Source organism: Mauremys mutica, chromosome 16, assembly GCF_020497125.1.
Source record: "Mauremys mutica isolate MM-2020 ecotype Southern chromosome 16, ASM2049712v1, whole genome shotgun sequence".
NCBI lineage: Eukaryota > Metazoa > Chordata > Testudines > Geoemydidae > Mauremys > Mauremys mutica.
Window position 1 is genome coordinate 24881677 of NC_059087.1, and position 27990 is coordinate 24909666.

The 27990-nt window shown below is 51.2% G+C and overlaps 1 protein-coding gene across 1 annotated transcript; it reads left to right on the plus strand.

Moving 5' to 3' along the window:
- The first annotated feature begins 350 nt into the window (after positions 1–350).
- Positions 351–27976, plus strand: TESC (tescalcin). The gene is made up of 8 exons (XM_044989474.1): positions 351–649; positions 18017–18086; positions 24389–24469; positions 25179–25318; positions 25521–25582; positions 25672–25779; positions 26822–26869; positions 27649–27976. Exons 1-8 carry the CDS (start codon positions 592–594, stop codon positions 27724–27726), a joined length of 645 nt encoding a protein of 214 aa, XP_044845409.1. The 5' UTR covers positions 351–591; the 3' UTR covers positions 27727–27976.
- The last annotated feature ends 14 nt before the right edge of the window (positions 27977–27990 follow it).

Sequence of the window (27990 nt, forward strand, 5' to 3'; positions counted from 1 at the left end):
GGTCATTGGATGTGATGTGCCATATAAGTGCAAAGTAGTATTAATAAATGTGAGTATTCCGCATCTTCCCTGCAATAGTGCCTTGCCACAAGGGTGAAGGCAGAGTAATAAACTTTTCTTGTTACTATAGTTTCTTCTACTGCAGCTATAAATGCAGAAATAATAGACTGCATTGTGGATTTCTATTTCAAAGTGCTATAGTGTGTTAACAACAGACGATCACCCTGCTGTCCTAAACCAGGTATCTCTCAAACTTGGAGGGCTCTTGGACCCTGAGGAAGCCTGGATTGCTCTCTATATGTATGTAGCACTGTATTATAATTAGTGCCTCACACTTCCTCAAGATTTAAACTGATGCACTGTACATTCGTCCGGCTGGCACTGCTGTTAGCCAGCACCTTAAAACCCTCCCTTCGCAGGGCTGCTGCCTGCTCTGCTCTCTTTGAATGTTTAGTATTTTATTTGTTTTGGTCAAACAACTTCCTTCCACCACCACCGCTCTTTAATATTCATCTCTGCCCCTGCCCCTAGCTTGGATTAACTGGATTTTGCTTAAGACGTTTCAGTTTATTGCTCTGTCCGTTTAAAGGGATGGGTTCTGCCCACTCTATGCCAGAAGAGATCCAAGAACTTGCTGACAAGACTGGCTGTGAGTACTGCTCTGTGTTTTTAGCTTCTTTATTCCCAATGTAGTATTTTTAATCATTGCTAATGGATTTAAAGTGGATCTGGCAAGGTCTCTGTCTGGTCTAATGCATCTCCGATAACCAGCTGCTCCGGCAAGGTTCACTAAGCGCAGGACTCGTGAAGAATGTGGTTTAACTGCATAAGTAACTGGGGACTTTAGGTTGCTCTATGTTGTTGCAATTTACAGTGGCTTTCGAAACTAGACAAGTGACGACAGCAAGATGACAGGGCTGGTTTGAGCAGGAAGGTTTTATAAGTGAACTCAAAACACAAGTCATGTTTGCTCTGCTCTTGCTTGCTACGCGGCCCTTTTAAGGGGTGAGTTAGTTTTGAGTCTGTCTAGCCGCTGATTGTGTGACGGATGGAGTCACTAGGAGTGCTAAGAGCTGAGAACTTGCATATACAAACCTGCAGTGTTTTAATAACAACTGCTGGTCCTTCAACCTCTCTGTGCCTTGACATCCCTGGCTATAGAATGGAGATAATACCAACCTCCAGGCGTGTTGAAACTCTGAGCATTAATGCTCATAAACTGTGTTGTGCTCCTTAGATGACAAGTATATGGGAGCTGCCATAGCCACACATTGATTGTTCCATCATTCTGATAGCCAGTGAGACACATCTGACCATCTGAGGACGGCAGAAGCAGGAACACTGTGTGAATGTGTAATTTCTGCATTGCTCTCCTTTGCCAAGTGAATGGTGGGAACACTATATCACGGGGTCCTGCAGGAATTGCTTCTTGGCCCTACGCTGTTTAACGTTTTTTATCAACGACCTGGAAGAAAACCTAAAATCATCACTGATAAAGTTTGCAGATGCCACAAAAATTGGGGGAGTGGTAAAGAATGAAGAGGACCGGTCACTGATTCAGGGATCGCTTGGTGAGCTGTGCACAAGCAAACAGTATACATTTTAGTATGGCTACATGTACATCTAGGAACAAAGCATGTAGGCCACACTCATGTGAAGGGGACCTCTATATTGGAGAGCAATGACTCTGAAAAAGATTTAGGGGTTGTAGTGGATAATCAGCTAAACATGAACTCCTCAGTGCAAAGCTATGGCTAAAAAAGCTAATGCAATCCTGGGATGCATAAAGAGAGGAATCTTGAATAGGAGCCGAGAGGTTATTTTACATCTGTATTTGGCACTGGTGACACCGCCGCTGGAATCCTATGTCCAGTTCTGATGCCCACAATTCAAGAAGGTTTGATGAATTGGAGGGTTCAGAGAAGAGCCATGAGACTGATTAAAGGATTAGAAAACCTGCCTTATAGCGATAGACTCAAAGAGCTCCATCTGTTTAGCTTAACAAAGAGAAGGTTAAGGGATGACTTGATTACAGTCTGTATCTGTCTACACTGGAACAAATATTTAACAATGGACTCTTCAGTCTAGTAGAGGAAGGTATAACACAAGCCAATGGCTGGAAGTTGAAGCCAGACACATTCAGACTAGAAATAAGTTGCACATTTTAATGGTGAGAGTAATTAACAATTGGAATGATTTATCCTGGATCGTAGCGGAGTCTCCGTCACTGACAACGTTTAAATCAAGACTGGATGTTTTTGTAAAAGATCTGCTCCAGGAATTTATCCTTTGGGCAAAAGCTTTACAGAGAAAATGTATTAAAAACAACAAAAGTTCCTACACACTTGGGTGTGATCTCTGGTAAACTTTTCCTAAGTCCAACACAGGGGTAGGGGTCAGTCTGTCTTCAACAAGGGTGGAGGTCCCCTAAGATCCTGTCAGTTTGTTGAGTCAAAAGGAAGACTACAAGTGAGTTCAAGCCCATCCCATTATACCAAAAGCCCTCTCTTTGTTTCCTAGTCTCTGGAAAACCCAGCCGGAGCCTTGCTGGGGGAGGGGGAGGGTATCACTATGGGATTGTTCAGTCTCAGGGATAATCACCCTCTGCTGTTTTTGATTCCTGTAGAAACTGTGGTACTCGTCCCCCATTGAGTAAAACACAATCACACATAAACTATTCATAAGTTTAATATAACAATCCCAAAAGACAATTCATGGGGTAGCACGTACGTGCTAGCCATTGACCTGATCCAAAACCAGATCTAAACAATCTGTATTTGGGAGATTCAAAATTCAGGTCTCGATTTCATCCCCCTCACCCAAACCTCAGGAGTTCCATTTTGGACCCTTTTATAGTGGGACAAACTGTGATATTTGGATCTGGAGTCAGAGTCTGGACACGGCAATGTTGAAATCTGGGGTCTTAGTTTGAGCATGTTTCATTTTAAAATGTGTGCGTGTGTGTGTGTAATGTTAATACAGGGGTAGGCAACCTATGGCAACCTATGATTTTCAGTGGCACTCACACTGCCCAGGTCCTGGCCACTGGTCGGGGGGACGCTGCATTTTAATTTAATTTTAAATGAAGCTTCTTAAACATTTTTAAAGCCATATTTACTTTACATACAACAACAGTTCAGTTATATATTATAGACTTATAGAAAGAGACCTTCTAAAAACGTTAAAATGTGTGACTGGCACGCGAAACCTTACATTAGAGTGAATAAATGAAGATTCGGCACACCACTTCTGAAAGGCTGCCGATCCCTGTGTTAATATATAAAATCACATACATGCATTTTGTAATGAATACGTTTGGGGGAAGGTTAACAGAATGGATGTTTTCTAGATTCAGATGCTTTTTGTGTTTCTGTGCTACTCTGAACTTTTAAAAGTTGCAGTTGTGCCCTTAGTTCACTACTTGTGCTCTTAGATCTTCTTAGAAATTTTTTTTAATACAAAATGCTCTTAATTAGAAACAAAACACACACCACATCCGAGCAATGGTAATAGCTCACCATGTGATGAAGCATTTTGTTTACAAAAAATTAGCCTGTCTATTGCAATCAAGGCAGAAACAACAAATTAAGTAAAACCACACTGGGCCAATTAATTAAAATCAAATGAACGTGAACTAATTTAAACGGACAATTCTCCAGATTCTCACCCAGATGGCTAAGCTATTACATTTATAACTTATAGCTAGGAAGATAACCAGTTGCATAAGAGGGGCCTGGTTAGGAGACCCATAAATTTTACACTGATTTGGTGCAGCGACAAAGGAAAATACATCAGTTTTAACCTCCGTGCTTCCAGACTACCTGTTGTGGCAGGGAGCGTATGTCCAAGAAATGAACTTGCCCTTTATAGCTGGGAAGCATGTGAGACTAGAGCTACGTGATGTTTTCATCCTGAAATCATGCAGAGTCTCCTGTTGGGAGGGGAGAGAAAGGAGGATTGTTACAAATGTGCCCAAAGCTCTGTGGGCCTGGGCTGGGTTTTTTGTCATGACGGTTTGAAAACAGATGAGACAATATCATCCTGCCGTGCGAGCCGGGGACTGGACTAGGTGATCTCTCGAGGTCCCTTCCAGGCCTATGATTCTATGGTTCTACCATCAGCTGAGTTTTGGGATTGAACGAAATTGCTGCTTGTCACTCTGCTTCATAACAAACCCATGAGTGTTTGTGCAGCTCCGCCACACGAACTGGGCCCTGGCTCACTCAGATCTGGGCTTGTTTTAAAGGAACCGAACACAAAGCTCTGGCAGTGGGGTGAGAGTTTGTGTGACGTGACGTGCCTGCAAAGAAACCATTTGCAGGACACGCTCCTCCTGCCTCCCACCTTGAGACTCATAGCAGGTGAGGTTCCCTGCAGAGTCAGCTGGTGCTTGAGCCATTTCTGGGGATGTTCTGCTGGGGCAGCCCTGTGCCAGAAAAGGCTTTTTCGTTTTCATTTTAAGTAAGTGATTTGTGCAGGTTTTTTATGTCACTGCGGTTTTCTCCCTTGGCGATTGAAACCTGCTTCACTCATCCATTCTGCAGTTGCATCCTAAAGCTGCCAGCAAGAAAGCAAAGACTCATGGGTAGGTGTAATAAAGGAACTGATTTCAAGCAGCGGGTTACCATCTATGTTTGTTGGTCTGATTCATTCCGTAAAGTAGAGCTGGGGAGTGTATGTGGTTATTTTCCTTCCTTTGTAATCCTTCCGGGTCCTAGCGTGAGTTAATAAGAGCTTCATAGTGTCAATTTCACATAGATGTTACAAAAGGAATCACTATGTTGTGAAACAAGTTGCCCACAATTTGAAACACTCATGGATGACTTCTTGGCTTTGCTAAGCAGTCATTTGGTTTTGTTCTCGAGTTATAATGTTTCTCAATGTATGATTTGAAAGATAGACCATGTGTGGGGCAATCTGTACAGCACCTAGCACAGTGGGGTCGTGGTCTGTGACTAGGATTCCTAGATGCTACCACAATACAAATAATAAATAACGTATTGGGATGAGCTGAGAAATAATCACCATAAAACTATCCTCACAGCCTTTACAGAGGTCTTAGCACAATGTTAATATGACTTGGTATGCCCTAGGGATTAATTATGCATGCAAACACACACACACACACACACACACACACACAAAGATGAGCTTCAACACAAATAGAAACCTAAACAACATTAACCCTCTGAAAGTGCATTCAAGTGCAATGTTCAAATACTTTAGATGATTGTAAATGCTACTGCATCTAGAAGTTAAGCAGCAATGAATTAGTTTCAGTGTCAGAAATATGTTCCCCATCAATCTATTTCTAAGAGGTTGATGTTTGGAGCTACAAATCAGTAGATCCTAAATCTTCCATACTACTTCATTTTGCAAAGTGTCTTTCATACAAATTGCATTGTAAGATGTTTTATGGCATTAATACAATTACAGAGTTGAATCATACATAATGGCATAGGGAGAGATGGATGCAATGGTCCAGACAAAGGAGAAAAGTTTATTCTGGCCAACTGAGATTTGAAATGAGAAGGAGGAAAAAAAAGAAGAAGAATCAATGCAGTAGCGAGAAGCAGGGCAGCTGTTCCAGATGTAAGGAGCTGCGGTGGAGAAGGCTCTTGCATGCCTAGTCTGGTCGTGTGAATGGATGGGACCTGTGCTCGATAAGGGGAGAGGTTGCTGCAAACCCAGGATTAACTGTAGGCATTGACTGATTTTTGAGCATGCTGAAGTGTGGTAGGTGTGTCACAGGGACAAATGAAGCGATTGCACTTGTCCTGAAGAGCTTGTGTCATGTCTGCTTTCTACTGCAACAAGTAAGGGCTGTAAACAGACAAAAGGGAGAGGCAGCATGGCCTAGTGGATAGGGCCTTGGGAGACGTAGTTTCTGTTCGTGACTCTGCCACAGACCTGCTGCGTGACCTCGGGCAAATCACCTCGCCCCTCTCTGCTTCTCCTTCCCCTCCCACTCTGTCTGTCCCTCTCTCTAGAATGGGGCAGGGGTTGGCTCATACTGTGCATCTGTACCGTGCCTAGCACCGTGGACCCTCTGGAGGCTGCGCTAAACCAAATAACAGTGGCAAGAGCCAGCCTTTATTTTAGAAACCTAAAGGCAGCTTGTGTCAGGCCAGTCTGATACGGAGTTATTTACAGCCAACTCCTTTGCTACTGCAGTCACGTGACCCTCTGAGGATTGGGGTAGGTTCAGTGGCTCCTACCTTCTTATCAGAGCCTCTTGTTGGGCTACAGTGAGTGAGGTCGGAATGCCAGCAGCATCCATTACATGCCTTTAAAATCAAAAGTTCCCAGCCACATTCCAGTGAGATCCTACGGTGAGTCTCCTGCACACGGCATTCTGCTGTGAATCTGAGCGTGCTCATTGTGTTTGAGAATTCTCATGGAGTGATGGGCTTTAATGAAGGGCTAATTTGGCTGCATTTGGAGTGTCTGTGCTTGCAGACGGTGACCGGTGGATATGTTGGCCTGGTTGATAACTTTTCCCCTCTTCATCTATTAGATTAACATTTGAGAGAGAGAGAGAGGCTGGAGCCTATGGTTTTCCTCACTGTCTGAGTGCACGTCTGATTCAAGCCTCAGTCGCACCAAAGCAGGAAGGGATGTTTGTGGAATGAGGGACTATTTCATTTTAAATCAGTAATTTAAAAAAAATCAAAACAAATTATTGGAAAAGGGACCGTGGGCCGGATTCCATCTTGCACGGTTCAGAATGGAACACGGCCGGACGCAGTACTGGAGAGAAATATTGCAAAGCATGGTCTCTTGTGGAGTTTTTATAGGGGTCGATCTGCCCCTCCCTGTGGGCTCAAGTCTAACACTGACACTGAAATGGTTGCTACTGGGAAGAACTCATTTCTAAGTGGTGGATGAGAGGCAGCACAATGAACTGCCTCATGGGGGCGGGGTGATCTGAGTTCTCCAAGGCCAGCTTGGGCTCTCATTATGGAATCAGAGGTCAGGATCACTGTGCAGGCAGAGTGCTGAACCCAAGACACAGGTCTAGCGAGCTCCTGTTGCTCTTCCAGGTGATATTGTAGCAGCACAGAGACTAAAGGAGGTGGAGTCTAGCTATCCTCTGCCAGGTAGGGGGTTGCTGTGATGTGTGTAGGGACATGGCCAATACACATATGCGAGCCCCCAGTGTCATGTGTTCATGGTGGGCCTCCCGCTGCCTTAATCCATTCTCAGCAAGGCAGGGTCCTGGGTAGAGAAGGGGAGGGAGAGGAGAACAGGGAGGTGTTTTAAAATCTCCCAAACCTAATGTTGTTTGGTTTTTTTAAAATTCACTTGCAAACTGAGATGCTTGTGTGGGGGTGGGTGAGGTGGGGAAGAGAGGCCCCTGTTCAAACCAAAACCATTTTAGGATAATACCTGGAAGTATTTCCTAACGATGCAGCTGTCAGACCACAAGAGTCTCCCAAGGGAAGGGGTGAAAGCCACATCATTGGAGCTGTTTGCAACTGGACAAGATAAGCACTTCTGTAAATACCCTAGGGAACCATCCTGCTTCAGCTGAGGGATGTTCCAGATGACTCAGCGGGTCTCTGACTCCCACAAACTGGCATGTGACTGTCCCTGATAGTCTGTTCAGGCCTTCACCCTCTAAAGCAGAGGTCTGAATAGGGCAGAGCGCAGAGCATGCATTAATACCACTGCCAGCAAAAGAGTTTACTTCACCACGGTAACTTTGGGCCCAGATACTCTCTCTGTTGTAAGCTACAAGGAGTCTTGCTGTAGATTTCAAGAGCCGAAGGATCAAGCTCTTAAGGAGCAAGTGACAGGAACACAAACTATCCTTTATTTACAAACCCCATCTTTAAAGGCAAAAACAGCCTCCTTTTGCCTCCATTAGGGCAGGGCTGCGCGGCCGGAGCGGTCAGCTGATGTGCAGTATAGAACCATGGTAACGCACTGGACATCTCAGCTTTCCACCCAGAAAGGGAGCGAGGCTGCATTTGCAGCCTGGCTTTGGCTGGAGGAGAAATCCGATCGTTTACAGACATACAGTGCTGTGCGCTTATGAGACCGTGACTCATGCTGGCCACCTGAGCCAAAATCTCAAATTAACCACCTGAGACGTTAAATGCTAACCCTGCCCAGGTGGGGCGATGCGGACGTGAGTGCTCATTACCAGCTGGCCGTTTGGTGGCGTTTGTGAAATGAGTTGATGATCTCAAGCCTGTTTCCAGCGCACAGGTGTTCATGGTACCAAACTAGCTGTCACAACAGGCACATCGGCAGCCGAGCGGAGAGACGAAACCTGCGCTGGCGTAGATGTGCTTCTGGGATAAACTCTCAATCCAGCACCTTTCACTGGGACTGATGTTCACTTCGGCAACTCAGCCTCAGCCCGGATTCCTCTCTCTCACGTGCGTAAAACTAATGAAACGATACAGCGCAGGTTCCCCTCCTGTACAGTGCACATCCAAGCAGTCAGAGGAACGTGGAGAGCCAGTAGGAGGCACGAGGGTGTCACATGATGACGCCCAGGAACCGGCTTATTCAGCTAGATCAAAACTCAAGCCCCCAAATTTACAATGCGCCTTTGGTATCAGGCCCCATTTTACCGCCGTGGCCTTTCTAAAGTGGCCATCATTGTGGCATCTAGACACTACAGTCAAGTCACTATACTGGATGGGTGCCTGCCGCGTTAGTATCAAACCTCTCGTTCCAGAACAAGGTCTGTACGTCGCTGCAGGAGCAATGTTCTAAAACGGGAGGGAGGTTAGGGATCAGGGAAGGGGGTTAGGTCAGGCTGAAGATCTGCATTTTCACAGGGAGTGCACTTGTAATAAAAAGCGATCCAGCCCGGTCACCTTTGTTATCCAGTCCCCATCGGGCTTTGGTCTTGACCCAGCGTAAGCCCAAATAATTCCTGCAGTGGTTGGAGAAGAGAAACCAACTCCATCAAAGTTCTGGCACCATTTCTGACGCCATTTCCAGAGCAGAACCGTCTAGCCTGAGCCTCTGTAACGTAGCCGGGCTGAGCTCAGACTGCAGTGCAAATTGGAGCCTTTGGCATCGCGGTGCTCCTTTGCTGTGAACAGTCCTGCCTGGAAAGCCAGGAGCCCATAACCATCAGCTGGTGAGTAACGTCCGTTCCCAAGCCCGGATAGCCAGGAATGTAATGGCGCGGGCTTCTTCCCACTCCCGCCAAAAAAAAGGGGCTTTGGCCCAGATCTTGAAAGGTATTTAGGCCTCACATTCCTGTTGATTTCAGTGGGTGTTAGGTCCCTACATACCAGGGCCGCCCAGAGGGGGGGGCAAGTGGGGCAATTTGCCCCGGGCCCCACATGGGCCCCGTGAGCCCTGGCTGAGAATCTCTTCCCTGGCCAGAGGCGCCTTTTTAATATTTACTCACCCAGCGTCTGTTCTGGTCTTCAGCGGCACGTCGGCGGCGGGCCCCGCGCTCGCTCCGGGTCTCCGGCAGCCCTTCGGCGGCGGGCCCCGCGCTCGCTCCGGGTCTCCGGCGGCCCTTCGGCGGCGGGCCCTGCGCTCGCTCCGGGTCTCCGGCGGCCCTTCGGCGGCGGGCCCCGCGCTCGCTCCAGGCCTTCGGCGGGCCCCGCGCTCGCTCGGGGGCTTCGGCGGCCCTTCGGCGGCGGGCCCCGCGCTCGCTCCGGGTCTCCGGCGGCCCTTCGGCAGCGGGCCCCGCGCTCGCTCTGGGTCTCCGGCGGCCCTTTGGCGGCGGGCCCCGCGCTCGCTCCGGTCTTCGGCGGGCCCCGCACTCGCTCCAGGTCTCCAGCGGCCCTTAGGCGGCGGGCCCCGCGCTCGCTCCGGGTCTCCGGCGGCCCTTCGGCGGCGGGCCCCGCGCTCGCTCTGGGTCTCCGGCGGCCCTTCGGCGGGGGGCCCCGCGCTCGTTCCGGGTCTCTGGCGGCCCTTCGGCGGCGGGCCCCGCGCTCGCTCTGGGTCTCCGGCGGCCCTTCGGCGGTGGGCCCCGCGCTCGCTCCGGGTCTCCGGCGGCCCTTTGGCGGCGGGCCCCGCGCTCGCTCTGGGTCTCCGGCGGCCCTTCGGCGGCGGGCCCCGCGCTCGCTCCGGGTCTCCGGCGGCCCTACGGCGGCGGGCCCCGCGCTCGCTCCGGCTCTCCGGCGGCCCGTCGGCGGCGGGCCCCGCGCCCGCTCCGGGTCTCCGGCGGCCCTTCGGCGGCGGGCCCCGCGCTCGCTCCGGGTCTCCGGCGGCCCTTCGGCGGCGGGCCCCGCGCTCGCTCCGGGTCTCCGGCGGCCCTTCGGCGGTGGGCCCCGCGCTCGCTCCGGGTCTCCGGCGGCCCTTCGGCGGCGGGCCCCGCGCTCGCTCTGGGTCTCCGGCGGCCCTTCGGCGGCGGGCCCCGCGCTCGCTCCGGGTCTCCGGCGGCCCTTCGGCGGCGGGCCCCACGCTCGTTCCGGGTCTCTGGCGGCCCTTCAGTGCTGCTGAAGACGTGGGGCGAGTGAAGGACCCGCCGCTGCCACCGAAGACTCGGAGCGCCGCCCGGTGAGTACAAGCGCCGCAGTGGGTGGCACTTTTTTTTATGTCCGCTCCCCCACTTTGCCCCAGGCCCCTGAATCCTCTGGGCGGCCCTGCTACGTGCCTTTGATCTTGGCCTCAGTGTAAATGGCAAGGTGGGATTTCATATTTAATGAGCCCAGATCAAGGCTACTCAGTTTGCAAGTCAGAAGATGTTTTTCTGACTCCAAGCCTGATGAACTCAGCCTGGGCTCTGACGGCCAAGCTAGGTGACAGTGAAGCTGCAGGTCAAAGGCTATGGCTACATTAGCGCTTCAAAGCGCTGCCGCGGCAGCGCTCCCGCAGCAGCGCTTTGAAGTGCTAAGTGTAGTCAAAGCGCCAGCGCTGGGAGAGAGCTCTCCCAGCGCTGTCCGTACTCCAGCTCCCTGTGGGGAATAACGGACAGCGCTGGGAGCCGCGCTCCCAGCGCTGGGGCTTTGACTACACTGGCGCTTTGTAGCGCCGCAATTTGCAGCGCTGCAGAGGGTGTTTTTTCACACCCTGCTGCAGCGCTGCAAATTTGCAAGTGTAGCCATACCCAAAGTAAACCCAGTTTCACCTGCACAAATCCTAATTGTTTTCGGATTAGGCCCTCAGTGAGACCTGCACAAACCTTCAGCCTGCATATGGAGCCCTGCAAGGTGAAGTTGGGGGGCTGGCAGCTAAGAAGAAAACAAAAGCCCCTCAGCTGGTCACTTGCAAAGAGAGCAGATTTGAGCTGGAGTCAGTGAATATTGGCTAGGGAACCAGATTATGCTAGTTGTTGAGGAGCAAGAGTGTGGCCTACTGGATAGCTTGCAGGTCTGGGCATCAGGAGACCCTGGCTCTGCTACTGGGTGACCTTGGGCAAGTTGCTTCACCCCTCTGTGCCTCAGTTTCCCAACTGTAAAATGCTGTTGATCATACTGACCTCCTTTGTCAAACACTTTGAGATTGACTGATGGAAAACTCTGTATAAGAGCTGGGGATTATCATTGTTGTTATTAGAGTCGCTTTCCAGGGCTGAACCACATTTAAAGTACCACATAGCCAGCCCCCATCATCTGGGGCTAGACTCTGTGCTTGCCTATGGGAGACCCAAGTTCAAGCGAGACCGTGCCTCTTTCCTGCGTCACTCAGGAGCTGTGTCTGATCAGAAACAGCCTCCCGTCAGAGTGCAAGCTGTGTGGGACCCTGAGCGGCAGGTTATGTGCATTGCCCTAAATCCTGTACTCCTGGAGCAGTGGTACTGTCTTGCAGGGGCTGCCTTCCCTCCATCATTTGGCGTGTAACTGCAGCTGCTGTTGGCTAGGGCGAGGGAGCAGCAGGAGGCAGGAAGGGGGGGAGAGGGCTGAAGGGAGTGTGCAGGTCTGGCCTGCATGAGCACTTGGCAGCCTGGCTGAAGAGAAGGCTGCGGCGTGGCTGGCCCTTGCCAGGAAAAGGTACGTCTCAAGAGAATTCTCTGGCGAGATAAATAAGTTGGGGTGGTGGCTGTATGGATTGAGGCAGAAGCGTGTTTAAGTCTGAGTAAAACAGAAATCTTGGCCTCTCTCAAAGGGTCACCACCCTGGATTACTTTGCCTTTCCTGGCTGTTTACATGTGTGCATTAGCAGACAGGGTGGAGAGGGGGCAGTTTGTGAAAGTTAAGTTAGACGCCAAATACGATTAGGTTTGGCCCAGCCCCAGTAAAACCCGAGCTCTGAGAACTCTGCTGGGAAGTGGATTCCCACGACTACAGCTGGACCTAGAATGTCACCTCTCTGGGGCAGGGACGGGTCTGTGTGGCGCTGGGCCTGGGTGCCGCTGGAATTCAGATAATGCCAAGGGACAAAGTCACAGTGTGAACCGACAGACACAACTCTCCTATATTCACTCCACACTGCAGCGGTGCCTGCTTACGTCAGGAGTGAGCTGGGATCCTGCAGCTCTGCTGGTATTCAGAGCCAAAGGCCCCGTGGTTTAAAGGTGCCTGAAGATGCCTTGTGGGATTTCATGTTGGAGATGGGGAACGGGGAGGTGGCTTTGTTGTAGGCTAGGTGATTGTTGTGCCTGGGGCTGACACAGCTGGTTAAGGAAGCCCAACAAAATGGCAGCGGTGTTCAGGGTCTCTCTGAGGCCAGGATTGGGAGGCTCTGACTCAAACAGCACAGAGACCAGCAGCCTGGAAAAAAGCCCAATGAATCCAGTGCCTTTCGCTCTAGCCTAGAAGCCTACACGTGGGCAAAGGCCTGGGCCATCAGAGACTCAGGTTCTTTCTAAGGGCTATGAGGCGGAAGTGTTGACCCTGAGTGTCTCTCCCGGGGAGTGCTTCCCCTTGTGCGGGTGTTGCTGCTTTATGGGAAAGGACTGAGATTCTTTTGAACACAATGTCCGATCGCAACTGATCATCTGCCTGTTCGAAAGGCGAACGGTGCCCCGCCTTGTGCTGCCAGTGGCGGCACGGGAGGAAGACCTGGCTTTGGGAGAGACCCCTTTTGTTTTGTACCCTGGGCAGGTGAGGCGCCTGGAAGGGAGAGGTGACATGCTGCAGCACACGGAGCTGCCCCCTTTCTCCACAGAGCAGTGCAAGCATTTCAGTAGCGTGTAACATGGCTACCTACTGATCACTAGTGGTCCCTAGTACACAGAGTAGCACTGGACTCACTGAACCCTCCATCTGTGAATCTCAAAGTGCTCCACAGCCCTCTGGGGGGTGCTACCTCCATTTTACATATGTGGCAAGCTACATTACAGAGATCTGGTGACTTGCCCAAATTCACTGGCACAACTGGGAATAGAACCCAGGAGTCCTATTTCCAAGTCCTCTGTGCTAATCATAGACGCTCTCGGAGCGCTCTGGTGGCTGGGAGAGGAAGAGGTACCATTTTGCTGCCAGATGGAATTTTTGTCACCACTTGTGCATTCCCCAAGGTTTATAAAACTTTGATTTAAAACCAAGTTCCAGATGTGTAAGCCTTCCTTGGCCCCATTGTTTCCATGGCAATGGTGATGTCAATGTGAAAGGTCAACAGCTGACCTCGAAGCTTTGGAAGCAATGTGTAGAAAAAGTTTCCATTTACGTGAAAACCATGAACAGAAGGAAAACAGCGAAGCATAAGCCAGAGCAGGATTTTTAAAGCACTACATGGCTATAAGGGAGATGTAAGCGGAATAGGTCGAGTCCCACTTTACGCAGCTAGAGACTCAAACTACAGCAGGATCTTGCTCATCCAAACAGCTGAGCCAACCCCACCAAATTTGTTTAGCTAATTGGGAGTCAGTGACACGGGCAAGGAGACATGTTAGCAGTTACAGGGGGTTCAGACGCTGACAGTCGGGGCGTGTAAGAACTTTTATTTTAATAGTAGCTTTTTAAATAAAGGTCCTGCCCCATTCCATGAGAGATTCAACACTGATGCATGGGACATTTCCAGACTTCATTGCAGGCAGACTGGAAAATCCAGGTGCAACTGTTCCTGGTGAAAGTGAAAAGTGTTAGCTGATAGAATTTACACCTGTGTGTGAGTGTGAGAAAAGGGAAGTCTTGAGACACTTGGGATGGAAAAAGAAATGCTGCACACTGGATTTCTGGGCCCATCTGGTATCAACTCACTCATGAAGCCTTACGCAGGCAGAGCCCATGAGCTGGATGGCTGTGCTCACCTGGACGTGGGTGCTGAGTGTAGCCTGTGAGAGGGCAACCTAACACCGATGTCTATACCCCGCTGGAATTGATGTTCGAATACAGCCACTCAGAGAAGAACCCGACTGCTCCCTGAAGTGGACTTTTTTCCATCCGCCTCCTAAAGCTGTGATTTTGCTGCATTGTTGACACTTGGCTGAGCTTTAAACTGTGGCTCGTGGCCAGCCCATTCTTAGTCTCGTGTCTTTCATCATGTTACACGACACTGGAGCTTTCTCAGGTCAGCCATTGGGATGATGTGGATCTGGTCCAGCCATGGCTAGTCATAGCCCCATCCCCAACAGCTGTTGCTGCTACAGCCGATGTAAGGATATCTACTGTGAGTCACTGAGGGAAATATCAGCCTTCCAAAGGACGCAGTGGGGGCAAAAAAACCTAGCTGGCTTCCAGACTGAGCTTGGTAAGTTCATGGAGGGGATGGTATGATGGGATTGCCTATGATGGCATGTCACCAATCTGCAACGGCCAGCAGCAAATATCTCCAACAGCCAGTGATGGGACACTGGATGGGGAGGGCTCTGAGTTGCTGCAGGATAATTCTTTCCCTGGTGTCTGGCTGGTGGGGCTTGCCCACATGCTCAGGGTCTAACTGATCACCATATTTGGGGGCCGAGAAGGAGGTTTAAACTAGAGTAACTGGTGGATTCTCTGTAACTTGGAGTCTTTAAATGGTGATTTGAGGACTTCAGTAACTCAGCCAGAGGTTATGGGCCTGCTACAGGAGTGGGTGGGGGAGGTTAAGTGGCCTGCGATGTGCATGAGGTCAGACTAGATGATCGTGATGGTCCCATGATCTGACCTTAAAGTCTATGAGTCTGTGCACCAAGTTGCAAAACACTTCAGCAACAGGCACAGAGAGAGAGACAGAAGCTGCAGCAAACAGCACAGAGAACTTCCCAAGACCTGTAAATATTTAGGCCAACGAACCGGGGAGGTTTCTCTTTCAAGGCTGTAAAACAACAACAAAAATGGAGCAAAGCCAGTTAATTAAAAGTTAGAAAAATATCAGTACAGACCTGTTACCTTCTGGCAACTGTAGTTAAAATCATAGATCTGCCAATGATTTTTTAATGTGCTTGTGAATTACCTGCCCTGCTGCGAAAGGCCCATTAGTGAAAGCTTGTATTCCATCATATCCCATGTGATTCCATATGCCACCTCGCCCATCTCTGGGCCTGGGTCGGGGAGAATGTGATGCTCAACTGGCACATGGACAAGAGCTAATATCTTGTGCAAACAAAGCCAAGGGCTGCTTTGCCCACTGCTGATAATTACTATAGTCAATATTTATGCACGTCTGAAAAGTACCAGCCCGTGACTGATCTGAGTCCTGTAAGTGCACATGAGTTTCTGGCGAGGTATCAGTGCAAAGAAAATAACTTCCACCAAGAAACTGAGGAGTCAACAAATCCGTGATTGGTGTCGCCACAGCTTATTGCAGGTTAATATTAGGGCTAATCCCTCTTGCTTAGAGCATTGGAGTGGGAGGCTGGAGTCTGTCCAGGGCTCTGTCAGACTTGCAGTGTGATGTTGTGGGAGTCGCCATCCAGCTCTTGTCTCAGCGTCCCCATCAGTAAAGCGAGGGTAATTCCCACTTCCTGTGTGGTGAGCTAGGCTTAATCAGGGCTTGTAAATCTCCGTGAGGTTCACAGACGGATGGTTCTGTATCGCAATGACTGGTATGGAGTTCACTCCCGGGCACTGAGTTTCTGAGTAAGATAGTATCATTACCTGTAAGCGCTCTCTAGTTAGGGGTAAACATCAGAGCTTCTGTTCTCCCTGCAAGAGCTGCCCCCAGCCAGCTCCTGTGCACAGCCAGGGCAGTTCCAGCACGTACCCATAAGTATTAACTAGTGGGACAACTGAATTATTGTACCCAAATACTCTTCATATGCCGCTACACTGTCTTTCTCCACCATGAGGACATAACCTTTGCCACATGGCAGCAGAGCAGTGGTCTGCCAAGCTTGGTACCATATATTAGCCAGTAGCTAATGGCAGATACTTCAGACTGTGCAATATGCCACTACAATGCCCATTATTATTCCCGGGGTAGGGGAGGACTGGGGAATTGAGCCCAGCTGGTGATCATCATGCCCTTGCTCCTCTCCCCCCCACCCCAGAGCCTCCTGCATGCCACAAAACAGCTCATCGGGTGGTGCAGGCAGGGAAGGGGAGGTGCTGGTGGGCAGGAGGCGCTGGGAGCAGGGTGGGGGAGCTGCTGATGTGTTACTGTGGCTCTTTGGCAATGTACATTGGCAAATTCTGGCTCCTTCTCAGGCTCAGGTTGGCCACCCCCACCATACAGTGAGGACTTAGCTCATGTTGTACTTCACATATTCAAAGCCGTTTACAAACACTGAACACTCAGTCCTCGCAGCCCCTTCCGAGCCAAGCAGGTAATGATACTTCCCTGATTCATGGACGCAGAGAGGTTAAGTGACATGCATAAGGCCACAGCGGGAGCCGGTGGCGGGGCTGGAAATAGAAGCTAGGTCTCCTGAAACCAGTCCTGCATTCTAACCGCTAGTCCCTGCTGCCGTAAACACCAACACTATTTGATACCTTTGCCTGGCGTCCCCTCTGCAGCTTTCCAAATAAAGTGGCCCTAATGGCTCAGATTTTTTCAAGGATGTCACTGGAGCTGTAATGGAGCTGAATTATTTAGCCGAGTCCTGTGCCTCCTCTTAAGGAAGCTCCGCATCCCCCCTCCGCTGTTGCACCACCATGCAACGTTCAGAAGAGCTGCTTGGACCTTTGACCCGTGTCTAGAAGCGGTGAAGCAGCAGAGCTGCAGCTTCGCTACTCTAGCCCTGTAATGGGAAGGGGAAGGGGCTTTTCCGTTGCTGTAGTAAATCCACCCTGTCGAGAGGGGGTCACTAGCTGGCCAGAAGAATCCTTCCATCACCCCCACAGTGTCTATGCCAGGGCTTAGTTTGGTCTCTCAGTGATGTAGCAGGGTCAACCTGTGTGTCTGGTGTAGACCAGGCCTACGTGTATCTATGTCCACTGTTTGCCAGCTATTACCTCCCCGTCTCTCTAAGATCCTGGGGCTGGCAAGGTTACAACAGCACTACCTACGCTAGGAACCGCGCGTGAAGCCCCAATGCACAGAGAGATTTTCACTTTCATGGGTGGGGACACACTAGCTGTGCTGTCCTCTGGAGCAAGATTTCCCTTGACCAGGCAAGTCCCCTAGATACAAAGACCAGGTTAACACAGCTTCCTGCAGCCACAGCACTGTGCCACAGCCTGCCAGCTTCTCTGCAGGGATGTGTAGCAAACGGTGCCATAGAAACGTTCCCTGTTGGGAGCGCATGCAGCAGAGAGAAGCAGGGAAGGAATGGGGACTCTGCTCATTGAGACAAGACGCTTGGTTAAGAGCCAATGGGAGAGAGAACCCCACTTAGCATGTTGTTTACTAAGGGCCACGTGCCTTTTACCAAGGTGCAGACCTATACTGACCACACACTGACCCTCGCACAGTGCTCAGGGTGTGTGACGTGATGGAGACTTTCCAGGGCAGGCAGGTGTATCTTCTCTTGGGGGAGCTTTCTCTGACGGCAAAAAATATGGTGCTTTTCAGAAGTCCTGGGAATGGTTAGCAGGGATGGATGGGCAGTAACCATAGGAGGAATGAGACCCAGGAAATCCACCCAACCCTTTTTCAGAGCATCTGCAGAAGGTTAAAAAGTCCCTGTGATCCTCTTCCAGTGCAGAGCTGCTTCCCGCAGGGAAGGTCTGGCAGAGACTGGGAGCCCTATGCCGAGACCTCCTCTGGTTAGGAGGTTTCAGCTATTGCTCATCTGCTGTGTCAGGCGAGGTTAGTGACAAATGATCTTTCTCTTCTCTCTTCCCAGTCACTCTGGAACAAATTGAGCATCTTCACCGGAGATTCAAGCAGATAAGTGGAGACCAGCCAACCATCCGGTAGGGTTCTTCTATTTCTGTACCTTTTGTTTAGTACCCTGGCTGGGTGGTTGTTTATAAACTCGTTCCTTTACTGTGCACATGTGCTCTTCCTCTGGGATTAGAGAGCCCTATAGAGTGCTATCTGGGTTATATCACTGCCATCCATTACAGGTGATTGGTTCTTGGAACTGCCCAGAGAGTAAACTCTTATGCCAGGAAGAGACCATCTCTGACTCAGAAGGGAACAGATACCACAGCATGGTGCCAGGACTTGCTATGGTGCTGGAAGGAGCATCCCTTTCTTGGAATTAGACTTTCAAACCAAGGTCCTGACCTTTTTCTGGTCACTAAGGATCCCAGGGCATTTTTCACAAGTCGGTGGCGAGGTTGAATCCCAAGCTAGAGAGTTAAGTAAACTCCACTTGTAGTTTCAGCTGCCAATGGTAACTTTGGTTTCTGAAGCCCTGTGGAACCTCCCCTTAGGCTGGGGGGGATCCGTTAGCATGGGGTGGGCTTTGCCCGCCCCGTTTCCCGGAAACCCAATAGATACTTTCTTTCCTAGACTGCTGTGTACTGTCGTTATATGCTGTTAAACATCAGCCCTGTTTCCAGAGGTGGCTGCATTCCTCAGCTGCTAAAGTACTAGGGCTGGCTACAAAAAAATTGTGTTGAAACTAGGGCTGTCAAGCGATTAAAAAAATTAATCATGATTAATCACACAATTAAAAAAATTAATTGCTATTAATCGTGCAATTAAGCACACTGTTAAACAATAATAGCATTCCATTTATTTAAATATTTTGGGGTGTTGTCAACATTTTCAAATATATTGAGTTTAATTGCAACACAGAATACAAAGTGCACAGTGCTCATTTTATTTTTTAAATATTTGCACTGTACAAAACAAAATAAATAGTAATTTTCAATTCACCTGATACAAGCACTGTAGTGCAATCTCTTTATCCTGAAAGTGTAACTTACAAATGTAGATGTAACCAAAAAAATCTACATTTGTAAGTTACATGTTCAGGGTAAAGAGATTGCACCACAGTGCTTGTATCAGGTGAATTGAAAATTACTATTTATTTTATCATTTTTACAGTGCAAATATTTGTAATAAAAATAATAAAGTGAGCACTGTACACTTTGTATTCTGTGTTGTAATTGAAATGGATATATTTGAAAATGTAAAAAAACCAAAAATATTTAATACATTTCAATTGGTATTCTATTGTTTAACAGTGTGATTAAAACTGTGATTAATCACGATTAATTTTTTTTAGTTAATCGCATGAGTTAACAGCGATTAATCAACAGCCCTAGTTTCCCCAGCACAAAATAGCTTTTTGTCTAAAATGAATATTAAAAACCCCCTGGAAACTAAAAGCTTTTGGTAAAAAATGTTTTACAAAACCAATTTTTTTTACCAAAAGTCCCAATTTTTTTGGAAAACTTATTTTTTATAATAGCAAGATGTTCTTGTTTTTCCGTTTTGTTTTTCATCAAAAAAGTGAAATAGGTTGATGGGAAATTTTGAACAAAAAAGATGTGTTTGTGTGCATGTACTTTGGCATCAAAAAACTACTGTCTGAATGTTTTGTGGGGTTCTTTGAGGCTGGCTGGTAGACAGTGATGCCAAATTCTAAAAACACAGAGTTATGAGAATACTCCTTCCTCGCATGTGACCTATGACAGTATAAGGAATGTCAAAGCAATATCAGAGAGAGCAGAAAAAGAACCAGCAGAGGTGACAATGAGAAATCCGGTCTCCATTTCCTGTTGTTGTAACAGGTTCTCTCAGCCCTGTAAGTGACCTTATCCAATGGGGATATTTCGTGCTCATAAATTGCCTGTTCCTATTGTTAATAAGATTTGGCTGTAGTAGGCAATGGTTTTTCTGCGGATGCTTGTTTTACACACACATCCAGATGTTTATCTCAGAGCGCAGCCTCTTATCATGACTTTGCAAAATGCTGCAAGAATGCGGAAGAGACAGAGAAAAGATGTAGTGGCATAAAAGGAACTGGCCTCACTCTGTTAAGCCTGAAAGGACCCCATTCTTCCTGGATCGCTCTAATTGCTCCTGTTAATGCAGGCCAGGACATGGCGAGGAGAGGAGGCTTAGCATAATTGATGGCGATTTTTGGCCATTCATTACTGTTTCAGGCACCATAAATCTGAGATTATTTTGTAAGTGAAGCAGCGCAGAGGAACTCCTGGTGCCCCTGAGAACATGGTCTGCCGGACGAGGGTGGGGATTTGTATGTGCAATCAGCTTTCATTGGAATTTGAGGCTGCAGAATGCCGGAGGGGAGGCCCTTCAAAGGAAGAGACATATTTCCCTGCATGGCCAAAAGGAGATGAGAAGCCGCTTCTGTAAATGATGTGTGTGAGGAAGGGAGTTATGGAGCCTCCAGAAATACTTCCCAGGTAGGGGGAGAATAAGGAAGCATGGACTCTGCAGAGAGGCCCTCCCCTGCCTGGATAGTAGGAAGAACAAGGAACCCCTCTCTCCCCCGCCAGCCAGACACACGGCCTGCTTCCCCACTGCCTCCCGCTGGGGGCACCACCTGCACCTGTGGGAAGTAGGTATTAATTGCTATCACCAGGGCAACAGAGCAGAGGGTTCTGATATCCTGCTTGTCTAGCACCCCCCTCACCCTTTGCAGGGCTGGCTCCAGGCCCCAGCATGCCAAGCGCGTGCTTGGGGTGGCATGCCATGTGGGGCGCTCTGCCGGTTGCTGGCAGCCCCATTCCCTGCCAGGCCACTAGCGGCATTTTAGAAATTGATGGTCCAAGATGGGGAGCACTGGCAGGTGTGTGGATCCCTTCCAGAGGGAACATGCTGCCCTCGGGGTGTGGTGTCCGTAGTCACAGGGATATTGGTGGGGAAGCGGAAGCTACCAGCTAGGAACGGGGATGTTTACTCCTGACTCTGGTGAGGGTGAGGGTGAAGGTGAAGGTGGAGGGAGGGTTCTATGCTACATGTTATCCAGAGCATGGAAAAACCCCACCGTCCCCCATAGCTACAGAACTGTAACCTACACCTGAGCTTCCCAGGGTGCCCTGGTTCAAGTCCTCAAGTCCCTTGCTGGTTGAACGGAGTTCCCAGACAAGTCCAGTACCTGAAACTCGTCACATGTCCCAGCGGGATCCACACCACAGTCTTAGCCCTTCCTTTGTTCCAAAGCTTTGGTCAGCTAGCCATGAAGATGCCATGCTGTGTCCCTCCAGGGGCGACTGGCCGCACTCAGTAAAGCTGCTCGTTGCATAGTGAGTGTCTCTCAGTAACCAGCCATGCCGCGCTCTCCCGGCCCTGCCATGAGTCAGCCCTGCCTGCCCCGAGCGGCAGGATGACCTTTCTGTCATAGCACAGTCAGGTGGAGACCTGGCTGGGACAAGGTGGCACCGCTCTGTGGTGGAAGCTGTCAGGAAGGTGCCAGGGGCAGGCAACAGAGACGCACAGGAACCTGCTTTGCATAATCTGTCTGTCACTCTCTCCCCACGTCTTCTGGAGAGAAAACAAACAGCAGCTGTCACAGTGACTGACAAAGGAAATCGGCCTCCTGCAGCACAATGCAAATGTCTCCACTGGCGTGTTGGCAGTAACCCCTGCTTCGTCCCGGGGAGCATGCAACAGGCTCATTAAAACTGGTGTCACTGCAGCAGAGCAGGGGCTAGCGGATCCTGGGGGCTGACCCGGAGGTGTTTCCTATTCCTTATGGAGAGGCCCAGCACTGTGCTGCCCAGATGACTCGTTCTGCGGGGAGTGGAGAGGGGTGTTTGTTGGTGCAGCCTGGCCCCCTGGAGCAGCAGGCGACTCAGTTTCTTCCCACTGCCAATGCCCTGCGTGGGTCTCCCCACTGCAGTCTCCCTCCATCGTCCAGCTTAGGAACCCCCAAGACAAGCACTGAGAAGGGGCAAGGAGGTGGGTTAGTGATCAGAGCAGGATGTCGCGGTACCCGGGTGAGCTGCCCCTCGGAGTCTTGTCAAGTGCAGCCGCACCTGGGGCTCAGGCCATGAACCACCATCTGGCTCCAGGTAGGATAATGTGACGCTCCCGCTCTATACGGGCCCTGGGTTGCAGGCCCCTGGTGCCAAGAGTGAGTCTGGGACCCTGCAGTCCTGTTCCCTCTGGGGCAGTGACAAACTGCCTGCTTAGAGCCAGAACAACAGCGTGTCCGAGAGAATCTATCCTGCAAACCGATGCTATGCTGCCTAGCCAACCGGGTGTCTAACCATCTTCCATGGGGGACTAGCTCCCTAGAGCATCTCCCGTACACCTCCCTGGAGAGCCTCTGGCACCTGATGATCTTCCCTCTCCTCCTCTTCCCAACTTCTCCTCCTCAAAGGGCTTTTGATCTCCAGGCTCCCAGCCTGGCCACGCTGCTGTGTCGCTTTGGGCTGGAGCCGGACACTAGACCGCTCCTCCGTAACTGCCCTTCCAGGGATGTGCCGAGCTGGGGAGCCGTTGTCTCACCTTGCTGCACAGCCCGGTTGAATTTAAGCATGGAACAACCGTTCCACCACCCGCCAGTACAGAACAACACAGGCTAAGGAGACTCTAGTCAGGGCCGGCTCCAGGTTTTTTGCCGCCCCAAGTGGCGAAGAAAAACAAAACGATTGAGCTGCCGCCAAAGAGGAGAGGGAGTGAAGGACCCGCTGCTGAATTGCCACCGAGGACCAGGACGTGCCACCTGGCAGGAGTGCCGCCCAATAACGGCAGGAGTGCCGCCCCTTTCTATTGGCTGCCCCAGGCACCTGCTTCCTTCGCTGGTGCCTGGAGCCGGCCCTGACTCTAATAACCCAATATACAAGAACTCTCCCTCACTGCCCGGGCCACATAGTGTCCAACTCAGTCTCCGTTTCTGTCACGGGGGAGACCTGGAGAAGGCAACATAACCTGAGCCGCAACAGAACAAGAACAAGAACTGAGCAGTGCAGCATCAATGAAAGTGACAGACAGGAAGACACTATTTCCTCCCGTCCTTTCCTGAATGGACTACAAACAGACTGGCTATTAATTCCTCGGGGGAGGGGGAGGGAGAGAGACGATCTGCAGCTCTGCTAGTTGGGATGCTGCTCGGTGCTAAGCTCTTTCCGCTCGCGCCGCAGGACAGATCCACGATGAGCTGCGTAATCTGAATGGTACGCTAGGTTGTGCGGGCAATGCCTGGCACACACTGAGTAAATGCCATTTTAACCCTTCTGGTAACAGAATAAATCCTCCCAGCTCAGAAGCAGGGCCGCCCAGAGGGGGGGGCAAAGGGGGCAATTTGCCCCGGGCCCCGGGCTCCGCAGGGGCCCCCAAGAGAAGAGCGGAGGCTCCCGCCTCCGCCTCTCTCCTGGAGCCTCAGCGCATCAAGCGCCGAGTCTCCGGCCGAGCCCCTGAGCCCCGCCCTGATCCAAGCCGCGTGGTGAGGGGCGGGGCTGGGAGCTCCAACGGGGCCTGAGCCCCGCCCCGCTCAGAGCGGCGTGGGGAGGGGGAGGAGCAGCTGCCTCCGCTCGGCGTGGAGCTCACAGCCCCACCCCCTCACCACGCGGCTCTGAGCGGGACGGAGCTCAGGCCCCGCCGGAGACGCGCTCGGGTAAGAGGCCGGGGCCGGGGCCAGGGGCGGGGAAGCGGGACCCACCGCCGCCGCCGCCGAAGCGCAGCCCGGTCTTCGGCAGTGGGGGGCCCCTTCTGTTCCGGGACCCGCCGCCGAAGTGCCCCGGAAGGCCCGCGGTGGGGACCCCCCCCGCCACCGAATTACTGCCGAAGACCGGGCTGCGCTTCGGCGGCGGGTCCCGCTTCGGCGGTAATTCGGCGGCGGGGGGCTCCCGCCGCGGGTCTTCGGGGCACTTTGGCGGCGGGTCCCGGAACAGAAGGGCCCCCCGCCGCCGAAGACCCCGGGCCCCTGGAATCCTCTGGGCGGCCCTGCTCAGAAGTTCTCACTGATGGAGGCTCTTTTTTAATGGAAGGCACAGCTCAAAGCAGCTTCACGGGATGGGCAGGGTTGGCTGTTCTGTTAGCACACGGCTGTTGGTGATTGGTAGGCTCCTCTTTCAGTTTTGCAGGTTGCATTGTACCTGTGCACTGCTGGTTAATCAACTTAATGAAGCTGGGCCCGTGGCGGGGCTCAATCTGATTAAGCTTTTGTGCTTTGGAAAGTGGGAAATGGCTAGCGGGTGATAATCCGGGACCAGGCTTGAGCTCGTCATGGGACAAGAGCCACTTTCCTGCCACAACCCCGGGTGTCTTAAAGCAGTAACTGAAGTCCCTGTTTTCCCTTCTGCTCCGATTCATCCACCCTTTGTTGGTGTCTCTGTTTTCTTTACAGCAAGGAGAGTTTTGACAGGATCCCTGACCTGGAGTTCAATCCAATTAGGTCAAAAATTGTCCGTGCCTTTTTCGACAAGAGGTAAGACAAGCAGCCCTGGCAGCTAGCCGGGAGGTTTGATGTAACTGTGTGCGTGTCCTCTTTCACCGCATTTAAACTATAACAAGCCCGCAAACGAAGCTTGTTCATTTGTAACCTCTGTCTGATTTCCTTCTACTTGGTATCATTTCAATCTAGGGCAAAAGCATCGGCCAAACGAACCGGGTAGTGCCGTGCTCTGTCACTTTATGGGAGCAGCGAACTCGAGAAGGTTTTGCGAGTGCTGCAGTGGGGGGGCCTGAGCTTTGGGGGAGACTCAGGGCTGTTGGTGTCACCCTGTCAGGAAGCCGGGGTGAGGTCCCTGTGCTGTGAGCCGGCTGCCAGTGTCTGGATGCTGAGCCAAAGCTACACAGCACAGAGGCACCCAGGGTTACCAGGCAGGCAGGGTACAGTCAAGCATAGGGAGTAGGTGAGGTCTGACGAGTGGCTCACCCAGAGTGGTGAAGCACCCATGGGCCTCTGGGTCACAGAGCCCTTTAATGTTCGACTGGGCAAAGCACTAGCAACCATAGTGCAGGGAGGAATCCTGCACCGACCAGGGTGGCATTGCTGGAGAAGATCTAATAGGCCGCATCTCTCATCTCTGATTTGCAATGGAAAGATGTGCTGGCTGAATGCTCGCTGCCAGTAGCTTCGTTGCTGTCCAATCTGTCATTTCTCACCTTGTCTTCATCATCTCATGCCTCTGCAGGAACCTACGGCAGGCATCAGACGGGTTAGCTGATGAGATCAACTTTGAGGACTTCCTGACCATCATGTCCTACTTCAGACCCATGGAGATGAACATGGACGAAGAGCAGCTGGATCACTTCCGAAAAGAGAAACTAAAATGTGAGTCTTCCCAAGAGTCCCCAGCTCAGGGCTCCCCAGTTTTCAAGGGTGGGCTGCACAGACACCCAGCTCCTCCAGCTCTTTCACTATTTCCTTACATTTGCAGTAAGGCTCTGGGTTCTGGGGTGCATGGTTATGATTTGGCTGTCAGCCATTGGAGCCCATGACTGAGCCTGTCGCTCTCCTGTACCTTGTTTCCTAGTTCTCTTTCACATGTACGATTCGGACAGCGATGGGAAGATCACCCTGCAGGAATACAGAAAAGTAATGTATCGTTCTAGCCTTCCCCGCTCCCAAAGCCTTTCCCCAAACCACTGCCGCCCCTACCACCAGTGTGACTTGCTCCCCGCTAGGTGGTGGAAGAGCTGCTGTCGAGAAACCCCCACCTGGAGAAGGAGTCGGCGAGGTCAATTGCGGATGGTGCCATGATGGAGGCTGCCAGCATCTGTGTGGGACAAATGGTGGGACCCCCTTGGGTGGTATCACGATGTGTAGATATTGCGGCACGTGTCGCTGGACGCCAGGCCCCGCAGAGGAATCTGGTGCTGCTCCATGGGCGAGCACGCTGCACAGGGCCGGACTGGTCTGTGTAATGCACCCTGCTCCCATGTGCTGCACTCCAGCGCTGCTTTTGGGCTGGGCGCTCCAGGGCCATGTGCGGTGCTCTGCCCCACGCTGTCACTCTGCCCCCTCTCGCTGCCTGCCGGATCCCAACTGCAGCTGGGCACATCAGCAAAATGGGTGCACACACAATTCATCAGAGAAACCCCACTGGAGTAAATGACCCCGCTCTAACCCCAGCATGGGTATAGGCAAGTCTCCAGGTAGGCCCCATTCAGCTTGCGCTTACGTCCCATTGCAGCCTCGGTGCCTTGAAGGCTGGAACTCTCAAGCCTCCCTTTGCTAAGAGGTCCAGAGGCCTGAACACCAAAGGAACAACAAATTATTCGTCCCCTTTCACTGTCCTAATGAGGCGGCATTTGGTGCCCGTTCCTTTGGCCTGTATCAAATGGACAGCTGTTGCTGGGGCTGAGAAGCAGGTGATGGTGCCTGGCTCGGAGTGTGGCGCTGCAGCAGCAGTCAGTATTATGGGGCTTGTTTGCTGTGGTGTCCCTGTCCCAGCAGCCTCAGTGCCCAGACGTCCAATTGTCTTGGGCTGGCGTTCTGCTCTGTAATGTCTTCAGCTGTGCTCTTTTCCTCTAGCTCTGTTAGTCTTGGAGCCTCGTCTCACCTCACAAAGAGAGCAGCCCATGCCAACAACAAACTGGTTGCACTTGGGTGTGTCCCCCCCCCCGGTCTTATGTACCTTTGCACCCTATCACTGTGACAATAGCTAGGTATTACCCCCATTTTAAGGGTTTGGAAACTGAGGCACGAGGAGAGGAAGAGGCAGGCCTCCTGACTCCCCTACCCCTGCCCAGACCACCCTATCTCTTTCAGTCTTTTCAGTGCTATTAACAGAGCTGGAGCGGAGTTAATTCTGTCTCTCTTCCCAAACCATAGGAGCCAGACCAGGTGTACGAGGGAATCACGTTTGAAGACTTTCTTAAGGTTAGCAAAGACTTTTGTGTTGCTCAGACTAACTTTTAAATGGGGAGCCTTGTGGGGGTGGGAGGGCAGGAGAATTCAGTCCCCAAACCTGTCTTGTGCAGTAGGTGCTACCCAAACCGTTTCAGGGTTGCAGTGATGCTGAAAGTACCTGTGCACAATACCTAATCCTCTCGAGCTAATGTGCCTAAGATGCTGGTTCCCATGCTGGGCTGTCTCCCAGGGATATTGCAAAGGCTGGGGCCTCATTTACCCACTGCCACCTGTCCTCCTTTTGTTAGTTGCAAAGCCACAACTGCCCCAGGCTTCTCTCCCCTCCAGACACTGCCAGGAACGTGGTAACAGCTTCCCGGGGTGCAGCACAGGCAGTGGCTGGGCAGCTTTCCCACGCGCTCTCTCCTGCCAGTGTGCTCGGTGTTGTTCTGAAGGGCTCACTTCTGAGAGGCCTTTGGTCTCCAAGGCCCCTTTGATCTTGACAGAGGCTGTCAGCTAGGGGTGCCAGATGGGACAGTGGTTTCTGTGATGTGGACCCTGGCCCCGGATGAATTGGACAGAGACAGTGAACTTGCTTCACACAGAGCTGCCAGGTGGTAGCAATGTTCAGCCATTACCAGCGCTGGCACCATCCTTGGCCATTCGGCGCAGGTGTTAAACAGACCAGCTCAGGGTAGAAGGAATGAGAAGGGCTCCTGCCTCTGAGGAGCCCCCAGGCAAGTCCATTGCTGGGAAAAGACTGAGCCCCTGATGTCCATCACATTTAACCCTGCCTGTTCCAACTGCAGATGTGGCAGGGGATTGACATCGACACCAAGATGCACGTCCGCTTTCTAACCATGGAGCCTATTGCTCACTGCCACTGACCTCTGCCAGTCCACAGAGCCACGGACCTGCAGGGAGAGGGGAGTGGAGCCTTGGGCAGAGGAGCCAGGCCAGTGACCTCCAATGGCAGGTCTGTGCTTTGGGTACCAGGTGTCTGTCATTTTGCTACTGGTGTGTGTGATTAAATCTTATGAGTTCCCTGTGTTCCCACAGGGGCTGCATTGTGCTTTGTAGAAACATCTGAGGCTTAAATGCCAACTCCTTTGTATAATAAAATAGTTTTGTTTTTTACTCTCTGCCCGAGG